Genomic DNA, 19,061 nt, shown 5'->3' with positions numbered 1-19,061 from the left:
GAAAAGGATCATATTCTTCAAATCAAGGGAAGGGCTTGGCCGCCCCTCCTCCTCCTTCTTTCTAATGCAAGTAATGTAGTCATCCTCACAACTCTCCAATGCCAAAGAGAGTGTGAGCGAGTGGTGACATGGGGCGGGTAAGCCTTGTCTACACAGATATACAAGTACACAGGTTCCAAAGGGGGACATCCTTAACACATCAACTCAAGTCTGACACGTTCAAATCCTAGGGCTGGAATTGACATCCAGGTTCATGATGGGCTATTACTTGACAAAGAGTGGGATTGGCTCCGAGCTCACATGGGAGGACACTTTGGCGGTTTGTTGGCCAAAGGTGGCCGGGGAATCTATTATCACATATGTCTAGAGGCATTTTTAAAAGTATGGTCATGTATGCTACTGTGAGACATTATTGACACACACAGAGATTTGTTATGACTTGTCTCTATTTTTCAAGAGCTAGTACAATCGACATCAACTTGAGGTTCTCTTTGAGGCACCGTGGTGGTGGCTTGATCACCCACTACTTGAATATCCATGGTCCTATTCTAGTGGTTCTTTGTTGTATAGACTATGATAAGACTTTATCATTGTATCATTGCATTGTATCAAATCACCCATGATCTGAGAGAGTGTTAGAAATCTAGGACAACTCATGTGTAAGTTTGAGCTATGCCGAGCATGGCTAGGTCTTTTAGGTATTTTTCTATGGTAATTATGATGTGTATTTGGAAATTTATTGCTAGCCGACCTATTGTTGTTCTTGGCATTGTTTTATCCTTTATATACGAGGCTCCCTCCTCAGCCTGTTATATCATCACCTACAAGTTCTATGGAGAGAGGCAGTCGATGCTAGTGCCTACCAGCCAATGACTCACTATTGTATGCGTCATTCTCATGTTTGGTATATGGATTCTATTTCCAAAGCATTCTTTTGAGTTCTCTTCTCTGCAGAGTTATGTGTTTCTTTCTCTTTTGTCCTTGTGTTCAGTAGCTTATTACAACACATGTTTATGCTTCCATTGCTACATCCACTTCTGACATACTTCTGCCAACACTTCTTGAAATGAGTGCCCTTTCCATAATGTGGACACTTGGGCTTCAACTTCTTCTCATCCTTCTTCTCGTCCTTCTTGTCATCTTGTTTCTCATTGTTATTTGCTTCTTGTTCGCATAGAGACAAGAAACGGTTGAAACAATCCCTTGGGATGCCAAAATGTCATCCCAACCCGAAGTCTACCTAGAAATGCATCCCTGTTTCCGTATTAGGACAGGACAAGAAATCTCACGTAACAAACCACTTATCTGTTGCCGATTCGTGTCCAATGGAGATTGCCCATTTTCATCGAATCACCTGCCTACCCCGCACATCTTTCTTGCTTATCTCCCATCGTCTTGCCTACCTGGCACACATGCATTATACCTAAAACATCCCCCCTTGGATTCAACTTGCACAGGAGACACGATACAAACCAAACTCAACATTAAAGGGACTGGACATTAGACTCACCTCCCAACCATAAAGCCAAACGGGCTCACCCCCAAGCCTAGGAGCCAGGAGCACTCCGGGCCACGACCACATCCCAAGGGCTGGCGTCCCATACACCAGCCCACACCATCCTGGTGTACACGTATCGGCCAACAGGCCAAGGGTCCAAGAGTGGTGATCACACAATGAATGTGCTCAATATGGCCTTGAGTCCTATTTCATAGTTGCACTCGTACGTCGTACAGTGCTAATCGTACCATATGGTTTTGTACGGAAAAACGGACCTCATTTGGCCACCATGTCTGCCGCGTCTCCCCACATTCCATCTACGCACGTCTCCTGCATGGCACTTTTGGGGAGGGGGGGTGGGAAGCCTTGGATACCTCAGCCCACCCCCTTTTCCAGCTATGCACTCCTGCCCCAGCCCCCCTTGGATTCCATCCAGCTAGTAACCATGTTTGACTCTTGATCCCTCTTTGATTGTTTGACCCTTCTCTCATCTACAAAAGGTGCTCCTCTCCTCCATGCTTCCATACCAATTCAGCAAGCATTTGCCATTCTCATCTACCTCTCTTGGATCTTGAATTTATTTGTGATTCGTGAAGCTCTAGCCTCTCACTCTCTCCTCTTTCCCGCACCCTATCAAGGCTCAAGGCTCAAGCCTCTCCCATCCCCTCTCTCTCACTCTTGCTCTTTCAACTTTAAAGTTTACCCCTACCCTCTCCCTCTCTTTCAAGTTTCAAGAGTCGAGACTCAAGCATCTCCCTCTACCTCTCTCTCTCTCTCTTACTCTCCCCTAAGCCTCTCCATCCGTCATCAACACCATGACTCGTGAGAAGCACAAGGCCTTCAATTTGCACACAATCCGTGTGGAGAAGGACACAAAGAACTCCCACCATTGGACATGTAAGTATTGCGGGAAGCGCTACACAAGTGGTTGCAACCCAGTTTCTCCAACATCTTTTCCAAGACGAGGGGGGACAAGTTGATCCATGTAAGGAAATCCCTCAAAACATTGTGGATGAGATTCTCGCCAAGATGAGAGGGGGATCCAAAAGAGGAGGAGGAAGTGGCATATCGGCACCAACTCCTATGCCTACTAACGAGGAAGCATCGAACGTGGACATATCTTTAACCGTCACAGAGCAAGCCTCTACCATTGGTGGTGGGGACTCCACATCCGCATCCGGCTCCAGCAAAAGACAAAGTGGAGACTCATGCGGCACCACAGAGACAATCCTCTCTCTCAAGCTCCCAGTCATGTGCATGGATCGATTGCCTTTCTTAGAGAAAGGCAATGACTTGCGGACATTGAAATTGCATGCACAGTGATTGAGCACAACCTTGCATTCAATGTCCTAAAGCAAGAGCAATGGAAAAAAATGGTAAAAGCCATTGCCAATGTGAGTCCAAGTGAAGAATGGACCGGTATAACATACAACTACATGAGGACGAAAACAAATTGATGAAGAGAAGGCAAGGATTGATAGAGCCCTTGATTCTATTCAGGCTGCATGGATAAAATACAGTTGCTCCATTCTCACCGACAGATGGAGAAATCGTAAGAAATGAGGCATCATTAACATACTCGTCTCATGTCTACTCGGCACTTACTTTTTGCACACCATAGATACTAGCAAGAGGGGGAGAAAACCGACAGCCGCATTCATCTACCATCACATTCAACAAGCTATCATTGAGGTATACATTGCCTTTTAAATTTGTTTCACTTTCTTTCATTATAACTTATGCATAACTATCTATCTCCCTATTCTCTCTAATATCTATCCCGATTCTCTCTTGAGTCTTTTCCCCCAACCCCCATCTCTCTTCATTCTTGAATCTTGAAAGTTGAAACTTGGAAAGGCTCAACTCTCTCTTTCTCTCTCTAACCTCCAAATATTGTTACTTATAATTTGTGGTTGTGGTTGTGGTCGGGCCCCTCAAATGTGGTGCAAATTGTTACCGACAATGCATCAAATTGTCGATGCATGGGCCGTTTGCTTGAGCCTGAATTTTCCACAATTGTGTGGACTCCATGTGCAAGCCATAGTTTGGACTTGCCAATGGAGGACATTGGAAAGCTTAACTGGGTGAAGAGGATGGTCCACAAAGCTACATCAATTGTTGTCATCTTCTTCACGGTAAAAGCAAAGGTGATTGCGATGTATCGTGACCATAGCACACTTGAGTTGAAGAAGCCTTCTTCGACTCGGTTTGCTTACATGTGATTATTGCTTGAGCACCTTTATGAGGTGCGGTCCGCCTTACACCAGCATCTCACTCTATGGAATGAGTGGGATAAGCATGAGACAAAGGAGGCCAAAGCCATGCAGTGCTTGTGCCTTAATAAGCAGTTTCAATAAAAAGTCTGTGCCGTTGTCATTGTCGTGACTCCCTTTTATAGGGTGTTACGTATAAGTGATTACAAGGGATCCATCATGGGCCTTCCCGTTTACTTCTTTAAAGCGGCATTGGTGAAGGCACGTGCTTACACGGTGATCACAAAGACACAACATGCACATGTTCTAGAAATAGCAAAGAGGAGATGGCATGGATACATAAGCCCATCCATGGTTTTGCAGCATTGGTACATCCGACCTACAAGTTGTCAGCGGTCATGGATAATAGAGCGCTCCGTTCGAACCAGCTTGCTTATTTGACTCGTATACTCCCTGTGGATGACCACAATGCAATATGAAGGAGCTAGGATGCTATGCGGATCAAAGCGGGCATGTGGCCTTTGCTTCTTCCACTTGTTCGAGAAGAGAGTCACTTATGAAGTCTTTATTTTGGTGGCAAAACTTTGGATATGCATTGGAGACCCTTCAGCCCTTAGCCATGAGGGTCCTTGCCTAGGATTGCTCTTTGAGTGCATGTGAGAGAAATTGGAGTACCTATTCTCTCATTCACACCAAGATTTGCAATTACCTTAGCACACAATAATTAGAGAGGCTAGTCTATTGCCGCACTAACTTACACATGACGAAGGCTATGATAAGCATGGATATTCCAAAGCATGTAAACACTTAACCATAAAATTTAAAATTTGTTGTTTTAAAATTTGAAATTTTTAGTTTACAATTTAGACTTTAGTATTTACAATCTTATATGATTGTATAGATAAATGTTGATACATTCAAGTTGATGGGAAACACTCTTCTGAGTGTACATCAAGAGGTGGACAAGGAGAAGATGATCTTTACAAAGCTCTATAGAGAGCTTATAGCAACAGATACTCAACACTTGTAGTTAGCATGCTTGTGGGTGAGGAGTTCGAGTAGGTGGTAGCAAGGGTATGGTCATTCAACACCCTCCAACATCGAGGAGGGGTGGTCCGAGTGGCTTGCAAACATATATAAGACGGGACTCTAGTAGCTCATATCTCATGCCTCATGGTGACATCCCTTCCTTCCCTACACAGTTGACACCTAGGGAGCCATCGTTTAATGATGATAATAACCTCATCAGTGAGGATGAGTATGAGAGAGTCTCATCATCCAATGCCAAGGAGTCATCTTCAAACTCTCTTGATGAGCACTCAGTTTATTCTGATGATGATGACGATGATGATGATAGTAATGTCTCATCATAAATTCATAGGTCTCTCTCTTTTTTGTATCTACTATCATTGTATCCACATGCATCATGCCACAATGATGCATCATCCATAGACCATGTATGTATTAACTATAGTTGTATCATGATTCACATGTTATGCGCAGCCCATGCAACCGTGATGGCCACCCTCATATATTCATCTTATTTTGTAATGAAATGGCTATTTCCAATTTAAACGTGTGTTCCATCGTTTAATGATTTATGTTTTTTTTTTAATCATCTTAATTTTTATCCATACTAGTATCATACGGTACCTTATAAAATCATAAAGTACCGTTTAGTATTATACTTTATTGTATCATACCTTTTGTACCTAACAACTATGTCCTATTTATAGGACTCAGTTGTCCTAGCCCTAAAGTGTTAGTACATTCGTACTAAGTCACTTCATGACCACTGTGACAAATACTACAACTACCTATCCAAATGTCCACAGACATAACACTTTCCCCCATATGAATGATTGCTATCCTCAGTAACACCTATCATAGAGCAAGAAGCTCAAATGGTTGCCTTTGTTTTGAATCACTAGTTTCTTCGCCATCAATTCTCTCTAAAGTCAAAGGAGATGCTTTTAAAATACTCTAACACTACGTTTGCCTTTAACTTCTCGGTACTAGGCACATTAAGAGAATGCAATAGTGCCCGAGGCAATTATTTCTTAGTGATGAGTTCACCTCATCACCATTGGCAAATACGCCTACAAGTATCTTATGGTTGGAGAAAGTGAATAACTCAACCTTTTGGGATGACATAAAGCAAATAGATGCTATGGTATCACCTATTGTGCATTTATTAATAGTTATGGATGTTATGCAACCTTGCATTGGCAAGGTATACGAAGCCATGGATAGATTGAATGAAAAGTTGTAGGAGTTAACAAACGATGAGGCATGTGAGAACATACGCCATTTAGTTGAGAAGAGGTGGAACTCCTATAGCTCACCCATGTATGCAACAACATTTATTATGGATCCTGAGTTCCAGGGCAAGGGTTAGGAGAACGACACTGAGGTTATGGATGCATGGAGACTTATATTGTCTCATCTAGTGCTTAATCATGGTACTAGACAAAATATCAGAGAACAACTTTCATATTATAGGAACTTTTAAGATTCCTTTGGTTGTGAGAACGCACACGAGGTTCGTTGCAAGATTGAGGCAACTTTGTGGTGAGAGGACTATGGTCCTGATGGTCCTAAGTTGCAGTAGCTAACCATCTGTATTTTGAGTCAGTCAGTTAGCTCCGTGGGAACCTATCTCACAGTCCCCACCCCTCTATGGGAAAGGCTGGGGAGCTGCAAGACCGCTGGCTATGGCTATTTTTGTCACCTCCCCCTCTGGTGTTGTTGGACCATTGTGAAACCCTCATCATCCACCTATGTAGCCTCCTCCAGCTGTGTCACCTTTGCACCGAAGCGGGTGTACTCTATAGCCTAGTATCCAAAGCCATAGCACTATAAGCATTGATGGGGCTGCCCTGTCACAATGATCTATTGTCTAAAGGTATGCCTGTCAAGCATCATCTCTTAAAGCTTGGGCATTTTCTTCGTATCTTCCATTGCCACCCGCACTTTCGCAACGCCTGCGACCTTCACTACATCAACAAAGGAAGGGGAAAGGACCGTACTTAAAATCCTCTACCAACTGTCGGTACTCAACTGCCAAACCAAGAAAAAGTAGGGTGACAAGATAACAAGGGAATCTATTGTGGAGCTCAAAGCTCTCAATAGTGAAGCCCCTATACCACAGGACCATATAGATGACTTCTTTTGTAGAGGCGATGGGGAAGCTGCCAAACGAGCCCCAAGGCTGCCTCCGCCGAAGTGAGACAAACCATAAAGATACCCTAACCCATCAATATCGACTCCACAATCTGCAAGGTACCAATGTGCAAGGTTGAAAGAAGCCAATCCCAAAGTTGTGCCCTGGAGGGAGAGTGCAAAATGACCTTACCAAAAAACATAGTCTCCTCTAGTTCCCCTTCCGTGGTGCAAATGGCCAAGAGATGCTCCTCCGTGAGGATGATGTGCAAGGCTTGTGATTGGGGGACGCTCATGGAATGCTCCGACATCAGACCAGGGGTTTGCATCACGCGTCTTCACGGGGAACTACCTGAGAATGCCACCGATTGCCCGATGGGGAAGGCTGCCTCGAGAGGAGGGGACAACAGCAAGTATTACAGATCATCCAGCCTCTTCTTTTTTATTTGGGTGGTTGAGGGGGGGAGGGGGCAAAGATGATGGTGCAGAGGTAGCCAAATAGGCCTGGCAACCAGCCTCAAGTAGACAAAAACCTATGGAGGGGGGAGAGGTGGACTAGTGGAAGGGGCAGGAGAGGACTGCCAGAAGCAATGTGTGGGAGGGGGATGACGATGAGTGCCAAGCCCAAAATCTCCCATGGGAGGGCGGAGAGACTTGGGGGGAGGGGACAGAGGCAGTGATCTGGTTAGCACAGGGGTCGGAGGCAATCGCCAAAGGGAGTGGCGCTCTTCATGCACTGCTCATGGCGCTTTTGTTCATGTTTCTCTTCTGGGTCACGAATGCTTCAAAGCTAGGATGAGGGTTTAGAGCCAAAGGAATTGGGATTACATAAACATTCTCTAGGAACGCATTTCTTTTTAATGAAAGTTTGGTCATTTGATTAATTAAGCTTGTTTTGGGGCTGTTTAATGTGGCTAATCAGCATACAATGCATTTTTAGCTCAAGATACCACACACTGTTAGAGCAATTATTGGTATCTCCAACACCACTCCCAACTCACCTGCTCTAGTCCTTGAGACACAGAGGTTTAAGGCTCTTGGTATCATCTTCATCTCTATACAATATATACATGTTCAAGATTTTTTAGTCTGATTAGCGCCATATGAACATTGGAATGTACTAATCTGAAGCCATTGGATGCAACAACCATGTTTTGAGTTCATGTCTTCATTCTTTCCTCTGCTGCCTTTTTAACAGAAAGCTATGAGGTCACTGAAGCCGGTAGAATGCAACCAAACAAAGCAAGTAACTTGAAAGAGTTAATGTAGCACTTATCCATTATGAAAATTTTGAAATGTCACCATGGTACTTCACATCTATGCACTTTTCAGGCGGGAGGCAGAAGCATATGGACAAACAAGTTGCATGAGACTCTAAAAGGACAAACAATTAGCATGCTCTAGGGATGAGGAAAAAACAAGTGATGCAACGTTTTTGAGCGCAAAATGACCTGGCCTTTTTTGTTTGGATGCTTTTCTACCCAAGCAACAAATAGATTGATTTTTTCTTCAATCTTCTTCTCGAGTTCCAAATCACCACATTGTACCTAGTGAGGGAAGAAGATAAAGTCAACCTACTGCATTCTACAGCATAATCAAGCTTCAAAATATATAAGATACATGCGAACTTACATAGGTAATTTCAAAGAGCTCCAAATCCACATCTTTGGGTCGTACCAGACCTAAAGCTCGATGAAACATAATTGTGTGCAGAATGCCTGAAAGGTGGAGACATAATTGTGTGTAAAATGCCAGAAAAGTGACCAAAGAGATAGAGTGGGAGAGGGCAATGATCTTGGTTTCATAATGGAAAATATTTGTTAGTTGAAAATATAGCCAGACCCAAAGTATCAAGTTTTCCTTGAACTGTTTAATTAACCCTCCGTATACTAATGATTCCCTAATTGCAAGCAGAATTGCAGAATTGCAGAATTGCATAATACTGATGTTCTTACATCTCAGGACTTCACGAATTTGAAAATGTTCCACTTCCTGCAATAGTATCAACAACACGATGAGTTCTAAAAGCTGCAGTTACTATCCATGGCATGACCAAACGAACCAACTGCTTGTACAACATGCCCTGTCAAGCGGCATTGGCTGTATTTCTCAATATTCACGCACTTCAAAACTGTGCAAAGTTAAACTTCATCTAAAGACTCGTACTAAAATGAAGAAGAAAATGACGACCACCATTTGGCATTGACTATGTTTTCATGACAGTAAAACCAGATTAAAAGCCTCTGGATCAACAGAGGTGACCCTCATCACCACATCATAACAGCATGATGATCATATGTAAATAGCATAATAATAACCTACTATCATGTCTTACCTTCAGCATTCTACTTGTGAAAATTCTATGAACCCTCTCTCTGCACTCGCTTATTTAGAACCCAAAACCAACAAAAACTTCAAAACAAAATGCAAAGTCTGTAGAACAGATTATATCAAATGAACCTCTCATGAGACACATGGTGGCAGTACACACTCTTGGAGAAGACTCTCTTCCTTTAAAAGTATCTCATACAGCAAGGATTCAAGCTGTAGCCTCTTGTGCTTCAAAACTCTTGTACAATTAAGTGTGTATTGAAATTAGCTATTGATCATGTATCCATTAATAATGAGCCCATCATTTTTATTAATCCCTAATCCCAAATGTGCTGATAAGATAAACACCTACCATCAATGACAAGTTTATAAATGTACATATAAGGATGGACTGCTTGTATATATTTATTTAGATTGACACCTCAACTTCAGAATTTTGCCTAAAGCAGCCCAAACAGTCCAGATTCATGCAGCCCATTCAGTTCATGCTATGGAAGAAATAGGATAATTCGCATTGGACCACAAGATGTATCTAAGACAACTTTTAGAACATCTTTTGGGTTGTATGAGTTTCTTGTTATGCCTTTTGAACTTACGAATGCTCCTACTACATTTAATTGGATGACGGATTGCATCTTCACACCACACAAGGGGATTTGTGGGCACTTTCTTTGATAATACAATTGTTTACTCGAAGAATGAGGCAGAGCATAGAAAGTATTTGGACATTTTGTTCAATAAGTCATGTAAGCACATGCTTGTTAAATGACAAGAAAAGCGAGTTTTTCTTGCACAAGTCCACCTTTTGGGGCACATTGTCTCAGCTGATGGCATTCGTACGGACCTTGTTAAGGTCAAGTCAATACATTCATGACCACCTTTAAATAATGTGCATGAGATCCACAGTTTCTTGGGTCTATGTTCCTATTATAGGAAGTAAAAGTGCACTTTTGTTGAAAATGCCAAATCCTCATTCATTATTAACGATGAAATGTCTTGTGCATGGTCACAAAAAGATTGTTTTGCATAATGATGGGAGCACACATGATTTTATTTCTGCAAAGTTGGTAAAATATTTGAATTTACCTATTGTTCCAACTCATTATCGCATAAAGGCCACATTCTTAAGCACTAGATACGATGGTACACAAGAAGTTCATGATTCAGAAATTAAAATTGGTGATTATGTTGAGCGCAGAAATTTCTTGGTTTGCATCAATTTGTATTAGTGTATCATCATCAGATATTGATTATCAATTGCTGGTTTTCAATGGATTATCATCAATTGTCAGTGGTTTTCAGCTGGTTTCATGGACAACTATGCGTTTTATGGATGCCATTGATAGTTCAACCATGGTTTATGCTCAGTTTATGTTTCACTATGGTTATTTGGCCAAAAGAGATGCATTCTATGGGTTTCTGGCAAAAGTTTTGGATTATTTATGAGTCTTATGTTATGATTCTTGTTGGCTGGAAATTTCCAGCAAGTAGTCTGCATTAGTATGGTTAAGCAACAGTAGCCAATGTTATTTTTCCAATGATGCATTTTTTAAAATTCCATTGCGACATGAAATTTTGAGACGCTCTAATCTTGCCGATAACATTTGATTAAAATATTAATCAAATGTGCAAGGTCATTTAGCACATCTGATGCACCTGGCAATTATTTCACGATAATAAGCCAAGAATCACAAGGATGCAATGGGTGTCAGGTAAAAGTTGTAATAAGTTATGCATGTCAGCTACTAGGTGGTACTCAATGTCAGATTTTAGCCTAGACAAATTTATTGGCCACTAATGTTGATGGTGATATTAGAGACCAGGCATTAATTAATAAACTAATGCAGATCTAAGTGTCAGTAACTGCTCAACAATACTTGGAAGACAAATTGGTCGAGCCAATTTAATTATTAGCTGGTGAAATTAACTTTTTGAGCACTAGAATAATTATTAAATAAATTTTTAAAATTAATATTTTGAAAATTTATTTAATAAGTTGGATAATGCTGAAAATCGGATTAGAAGATTGCCACTTGGCAAAACTTGCCCATGCAAGTGGAGAAAACGTTTTTAAGGGCTGGTGGAGTCTATTCTAGCCACAGTGAGGGAGAAGGAGGTTGGTAGAGAGCAAGAAGAGACTACTAATGTGATTTGTAGCCAACATGGACATGTTCTACAGCAAGTGACAGCAATTTGGAGCCCTCCAAGAGTAGGTGACAACAGCCCAAGACCCTTCTCCTACAAGTGACAGCATACAGGAGAGGACAGCAATCTTTATGATGGCCCTAAGCCATAGGGGATAGCTTCTGTGGCTATTTTAGTAGAATAGCAATAGTTTTTCGATATTACTTGCATGAAACTCTAAAATTTCACTCTCTACAGCATTCTCTCTCATCCCCTAGCCCTCTCAAGTTATCTCAGCATTTTCCGACAGTTTGAGCCATCAGAGGAAGAGATCTGAGTCAATCTCTACTATAAACCCTATTTTACAGCAAAAATTAGGGTTTTGACAACTGCCTCAAGATATGTGCTTAGAATTGAGAGCCTAGGACTTTAATTCCAGCTATTGCAATTGAGGAATTTCAAGAAATTCAAGAGACCAGCTAGCCAATATCAAATTTGGAGCTGAATTTGTCTTTCAAAGAGCAAGGTAAAGGCCAATCCCCGAGCAAACCAAGAGGCAAATTGGTTTGGAGGCTCGCTAGTCAGTTTTGATAGCAAGAGGCACTTGGATTAGTGGAGGAGATCAGAGAATCTCACTTGTACTCCTTTCATTTGCAATATAAGATAAAGAAATACTGCAAGGGGCACCAATTTTAGGGCCAACAAGGTGTGTCCAATGTTCAAGATTAAAGTGGTAAAGTGTGCGTTTTCAGTTTATGTTAATTTTATGCTTGTTGTAATTAGTCCTAAATCAAGTTATTTACCACTCTATCCGAGAAGGAAGGCTGGTTTCATGGTTCCATTGCCGAGAAACCACTCAATCCCTTGACTTGGTGGACTCAAGGTACCTGATTGAAGGTCAAAAGCTTTACTCTAGCGCTGAAATTGTATTCAGCTGAGTATCATAGTTGCCTTGGTACAATGTATGGACAAGTTCATACTGTACGAATACGTATGGTACCGCAAACCAGCTGTCTAGAACCATTTCGACACATTTTCGTGGGGGTTTGGAGCAGCGCTTGGCAAAAAGGAATGGGTGTTCAACTTGGGGCTCATTTGCACACTCTCTCAAGTCTCGCTCTCTCCTCAAGGCTCATCCCCACCCTCTTGTCTTCCAAGCATCAACCTCCCATTCCCTTCCTCTCACTCTCTCCTCTTCCCCCCATCCCCTCCCTCTTCAAGCATCATCATGATCGAAGTGACGAGTCTCAACTCACTCCTCTCCATCGGGCCTTGCCTCAATGCCTTGGCATCATGACACACAAGAAGTATGAGGCCTTCAACTTACATGTCATCCATGTAGAGAAGGACACAAAGAAGTCCAATCCTCACCATTGGATATGCAACTATTGCAAGAAGTGCTACACAAGTGGTGCGACCTAGCTTCTTCAACATCTTTCCAAGACTGAGGGACAAGTTGCCGCATGCAAGGTGATCCCTCAACACATTGCCGAGGAGATTCTTGCCAAGATGAGAGGGAGATCCACTAGAGGAGGAGGAAGAAGTGTATCAATGACGGCACCTACATCTACGTCTACTCATGAGAAAACCTCAAATGTAGGCGTATCTTCAACCGATACAAGTGAGGTCTCCACCATTGGTGGTGCGGACTCCACATCCGCTTTCGGCTCTGGCATTGACAAAAGGCAAAGATTTGAGGCTCATGCGGCACTAGAGAGGCAATCCTTTCTCTCTCAAGCTCCCGGTCATATGCTTGGATCAGTTGCCTTTCTTAGAGAAAGGCAACGACAAGCAGACATTGAGATTGCATGCATAGTGATTGAGTGCAATCTTGCATTCAATGTCCTAAAGCATGAGCAATGGAGAAAGATGGTGAGAACCATCGCCAATGTGGGCCCATATGAAGGATGGAGTGGTATTACATATAATGACATGAGGATGAAAAAGATTGATGAAGAGAAGGAGAGAATTGATAAAGCCCTTAATCCTATTCAAGCCACGTGGACAAAATACAGTTGCTTCATTCTCACAGACGAATGGAGAGATTGTACGAAATGTGACATTATCAACATACTCGTTTCATGTCCACTCACCACATGTTTTTTGTGGGCCATAGACAACAGCAAAAGGGGAAGCAAAACGACCGGCACATTTATCTACCGCCACATTCAACAAGTTATCATTGAGTTATATATTCTCTTTTTAAATTTTAAAGTTGTTGCTTTTATTATTATAATTTTGAATTCATGTCCCCCTGAAGCTTTCCTTATCATAATTTTGAATTTGTACCACGTATGATGTGATTATAGGTGGGCCCGTCAAATGTGGTGCAAGTTATTACCAACAATGCATCCAATTCTCGGTGCATGGGCTGTTTGCTTGAGGCCGAGTTTCCATCAATAGTGTGGACTCCATGTGCAAGTCATTGTTTGGACTTGCTCATGGAGGACATCAGGAAGCCCAAATGGGTGAAGAAGGTGGTGCACAAGGCTACATCAGTTGTCACCTTCTTCATGGTGAAGGTGAAGGTGCTTGCGATGTATCGCGAGCATAGCACGCTTAAGTTGAAAAAGCCTTTTTCAACTCACTTTGCTTATATGTGGTTGTTGTTGGAGCATCTTTATGAGGTGCGGTCCTACGCCAAGTGGTGGTGTCCACTCTATGGAATGAGTGGGATGAGCATGAGATAGAGGTGACGAAAGCCATGCAATGCTTGTGCCTCAATAAGCAGTTCTGGCAGAGAGTCTGTGGGATCGTGATTGCCGTGACTACCTTTTATAGGGTGTTACATATGAGTGATTGCAAGGGGTCCACCATGGGCCTTCTCAATCACTTCTTTATACCAACATTAATGGAGGCACATGCTTGCACGGTGATCACGGAGTCACAGCATGCGCACATCATTGCCATAGCAAAGAAAAGATGGACATGGATACGTAAGCCAATCCATGGATTTGCAGCACTGTTACATCCGACCTACAAGTCTCCAACAACCATGGATGATAAAGAGCTGCATTTTGACTAGCTTGCATATCTCACTCATGTGGTCCCCATGGATGACCACACACAATTCTAGAGGAGCTTGGATGCTATACGGATCAAAGAGGGCTTGCTTCTCCACTTGTTGGAGAAGATAGTCACTTGTGAAGCCTCTCTTTTAGTGGCAAAAATTTAGATATGCGTTGCAGACTTTTCAACCCTTGGCTATGAGAGTCCTTGCTCACGATTGCTCCTCAAGTACATGTAAGAGAAATTGGAGTGCCTCTTCTCTCATTCACACGAAGATTCGCAATCAGCTTAGCACATGACAGTAAAGAGTGGCTAGTCTATTGCCGCACTAACTTGCGCATGATGGAGGCCATGATGACCATGGGTAGTCCAAAGCAAGTAAACACTTATCATTTTGGTTAAATTAAGTTTAAATTGTTATTCTCAATTTTATACAAGTTAACAATTTAGTATTTATAATCTTATATGCATTGTATAGGTGAATGTTGATATATTCAAATTGACGAGTGACACTCTTCCGAGTGTACACCATGAGATTGATGCATAGCAACCGATCTTTGCAAAGCTCTACAAAGAGCTCATAGCAACAAACACTCATGACACTTGCAGTCAGCATGCTCGTGGGCGAGGAGTTCGACCAGTTCCAAGAGTTCGAGTTGCAACATTGGCTAGCAAGGACATGGTCATTCGGCACCCTCCGAGATCGACGTGTGGTAGTGATCGACGTGTGGTGGTTAGAGTGGTTTGTAGACATATATGAGACGGGGCTCTAATAGCTCTTATCTCATGCCTAATGATGACATCCCGCCCTTGCCTACAGTTACACAGCCATTGCTTAGCGAGCCATCATTTGATGATGATGGTAACCTCATCAATGAGGATGAGTATGGGAGTGTCTCATCATCCCATGTCGAGGGGTCCTCTTCAGACTCTCTTCATGAGCCCTCTAATGATGATTATGATGTATGATGTATCGTTGGGGATTGTATCCAAATTGGCAAATTCCACTCCTAACTCTTGAGTCCGTCATGACTCGTCCGACTCCCGACTCCTATGACAGTTGTATGATATTCACGTATGATCATTGATCTCATTTTGAAATGGCATTGCTATAGCCTATTTTCACTTTAAACATGTGTCTTATCGTTTATAATTTTTAAATTTTTTAAGTTATTTTTTTTCGTACTAATATCATATCATACCTTATAAAATCATAAGATACCATTTAGTACTGTATTTTATCGTACCGTATTGCATCGTACCTGACAACCATACTAAACATTATAGCAATAAAGTCTTCAAATACTGAGATGGGATCAAGCAAGGATGATCCCTCTCAATCTGAAAATTCACAGTGTTGGGAAAAATGCAATGCCTGATCTTGGACAAGGCGCACAACATGGACGGCAAGCTAATAATGTTGGTTTAGACAAAAATGTGAGCCCTTCTAGGCCTTCAGAAACTAATGACCAGTGTTGGGATGAAGACCCTTTTCACCTCCGTGTATAGTACACATACATTATTCAGTTGTACATGTGAATACACCCTTACGTGCCCCAAGTATAAATACATTTTATTCTTTGTGTACCGACAAATTGTTGCTACACTCAAATCTAATCGTACTTTCACTCTCTCAGTCACTCTCACTCCTCAAACTGCTGCTCACTTCTCCAGCTGAGCTCCAACAACTGGTATCAAAGCACAGGTTGTGCACGCTTCCCAAGATCAGACCAGCTGACGGCATGGATTGCTCAACAAGCCAAGCGTGACTTGACAAGACCACCAACTGACACTCGATAAGCACAGTGTGTGGCGTACAGTCAACTAGGTTACATGGTGACGAGCAATAGCAGGCATAAGGCAACAGGCGTGTGGCGACCAACATGCGCCACGACTAGTTGGGCAAGCACAACCCTGCAAACCAACCACGACGTGGCAGTGGCAAGCACCAACACAACCAGCAGTCACGACCTCTGCAGGGCACGTGGGCACCAGACGCGACACACCAGCAACAACCAACGCCCAGTGTCGGAGCAACAGGGGGCGGATGGACGGACCAGCAGGCAAGAGGCGCCATGTGACACCCTTACGGGTCAAAGGACCCCTCTATCAATTTTTCTAGAGAAATCAAAACAAAAATTTTCTTTAATTTCAATTTTTCCCCTTTTGCCTTAATAGAGGTTTGTGCATGAAAGCACAATCGTCAATTCTGTGCGAATTCGAGCCCAAAAACTTGGGGCTTTTCCCATATTTAACCCTGTCCATGCCTAGCAGTGACATTCAGGTCAGAAATTGCAAACATTGTGCATGTTGACCTCAATTAAATTGGGGATTTTGCCAAATTTGTCGGAATTTCGCTCTTTTGAGTAAAATTTCCTGACATTGGACCCTGAAAATTGGAGCATTTCATACACTAGTAAAATTTTGCTCAACAAGGTCAAATTGGCTGACATTTATGCACTATTGGACCTGAAATTTTGGGGCTTTGTGCAGAATTTGGTAAATTTCTGTAGTTTTTGCCCGTGTGGTGGTTGGTTCTATTGGGAATAAAGGGCCATCGTGCCTTTTATATGTGTACGGGTGTAAACACACCCTTAGCACATTTGTACTTTCATATATATCTATCTAAAATCTAAAGAGGTACACACACAAAAAATTGTACCCAAGAACATTGTGCATCTCTCTCTCTAACTCTCACTCTCTACTCTTGCTCACATTTTGCTTTCTACCTGACATTTTCATCGCAGGACATTGCATCGCCACTGCGCATTGCTCACTTCAAACTAGTATCAGAGTTGCAGCTAAGGTATTCACACTTCTCGGAGTCCATGCAAGTCAGCTCATTATTGTTCTTTCACTGGACAGACAGGCGACAGCTCGTATAGTCGGGCGCAGGTCAACAGGCCATGTTTTCAGTCAGGCGACAGTTCCAGGTTGCATGCAGGTCAAAATCGCCATTTCCTAGTCAAACGCAGTCACGCACAGGTCACGCACTTCAAGCGCAGGTCAAAAAGTCGTTTCTCAGGTCACGAGCAGGTCACGCGAGCATGCGACAGGCTGGCAGCTGTAAATGAGGCAGATTCGTCACTTTTCTTTTGCAAAAGTTTTAAGTTTTCAAAGGTTCCCTACAAGCAAGCCCTTTGCTTGCAAGGAACCTTTGAGTTGATGCTGGAGAGAGTGAGGTTGGCTCTTGACGTGTTCTTTCTGCAACGGGAGAGGACGATGAGTTGATGCTGGAGAGAGTGAGGCTGGCTCTTGATATGTTTTCTTCTACAACGGGAGCGAAAATCAACTGGCAAAAGTCGGTTGGCTTCCTCATTGACCTGGACTCTAGCACAGAGTGGAGCGTCCACCTGGGATTTAGATGGGTGAGCAAAGGGCAAACCGTCCGGTACCTAGGGTTCCAGGTGGGACTCGACATCACTCGTGCCAAGCAATTTCTTCCTATCGTTGATTCTATTCGGAGAAAACTAACCTACTGGAGCACGGCTCGCCTCTCACTAGCCGGGTGAGCCCTGGTGGTTAACCAGGTTCTCCTAGAGATGGTAAATCGCCTCGTGTTGATGCTTCTCCTCATCTTGCGTAGTGCAGCTTCACCACCTAGTGCGGAATTTCCTTTGGTCAGGGTCAGATGGTTCCAGGGATTCCAAGGCCAAGCTGGCGTGGGAACCATCATACGACATCGGTCAGAGGGAGGGCTTGGGATCATAGACCCAAAGTACCAAAGTATGGCCCTCTTGGGCAAGCTAGTTGTTTGCGGTCTCACACCAGGCGAGCAAACCTGAAAGGTCTTAACGCAAGGGGGCCTTCAGGACTAAAGACCAAGGCTTGGTGGTGAGTGGAGGCCAGCCTTGGATGTATCTCATGGGGAGCTTTGTGTTGGCAGGCAGTCAGTCAGGACCGTCACCTTCTGTATGAGGCCAGGATGCAAGACACGATATTCATTATCGAGGCAGGGTCGTGCGCAATGGTCGGTTTGGAGGCTCTGCCCATCTGCCAAGTATTGGAGCCCACTGTAGACCGCTTAAAGGTATGGGAGATCATAGGGAGTCTTACGGGATGGCATATCTGGAAGGCGTGATGTCAAGAGGCTTTCGGTGGAGAGAGACTTTCAGCACACACGACCTTAGCAGAGCTCTGGACCTCCATCATCCACTCCCTCCGCAGTTGATGGGATCAGGTGCAGGGCGAGTCCAGGACTCGCCAGGAGCTCCGATGTCACTTCATGCGCACTTGGGGTGGCCAGGATCTGTTTTTCGTGATGCAGGCAAGCAGCCCCAATTGGCGATACACCCCTCCCCCTGGCTTCTTCCCCCTCTCCCCCCTAGACCGCCTTGAGAGGCTTGTGTACATGATGTATTTGTGACTTTGCATCAGCTCTAGCTAGTCTGTTGAGCATGAGCACTCCGTTGTAATCAGTTTTTTTGAGTAATATAATCAGCCACATTTTACTCGCAAAAAAAAAAGCAAGCCCTTTGCTCACTAATGGGTGTTCGTGCGTGTAAGTACAGTTCAGAATTTTGTGTAGATTTGTGCCAAAATTTTGGGGATTTGTCCAGATTTGATGCGAGCAAGACACAACAGTGATATTTGTCTCAAAAATTGCAAGAATTTGTGACATTTTGCCTCCGACATTTGGGGCTTTTCATGTACATGCAAAAATTGGGCTGAAATTTACACAATTTCTTGACATTGATGCACATTGGACCCCGTGCAATTTGGGG

The 19,061-nt window shown here is 43.2% G+C and overlaps 1 protein-coding gene across 2 annotated transcripts in view; it reads right to left on the bottom strand.

Moving 5' to 3' along the window:
- The window catches only part of LOC148013750 (meiotically up-regulated protein), a 94,085-nt gene that overhangs the window by 25,832 nt on the left and 49,192 nt on the right, over positions 1-19,061 (bottom strand). For both annotated transcript variants that reach the window (XM_087668411.1, XM_087668412.1), the window contains 3 exons: positions 8,829-8,865; positions 8,506-8,591; positions 8,325-8,420 (listed from right to left, as the gene is read on the bottom strand). In XM_087668411.1, the coding sequence (XP_087524537.1) occupies positions 8,325-8,420; positions 8,506-8,591; positions 8,829-8,865 (219 nt within the window). The remainder of the gene's footprint in view (positions 1-8,324; positions 8,421-8,505; positions 8,592-8,828; positions 8,866-19,061) is intronic.

This window comes from Lygodium microphyllum, chromosome 26, assembly GCF_053477565.2.
Source record: "Lygodium microphyllum isolate KBCC chromosome 26, Lygodium_microphyllum_v1.1.10, whole genome shotgun sequence".
NCBI classification, from domain to species: Eukaryota; Viridiplantae; Streptophyta; class Polypodiopsida; order Schizaeales; family Lygodiaceae; genus Lygodium; species Lygodium microphyllum.
The sequence above is the reverse complement of the archived record's forward strand: the minus strand, read 5'-3'. Positions and strand labels throughout refer to the sequence as shown.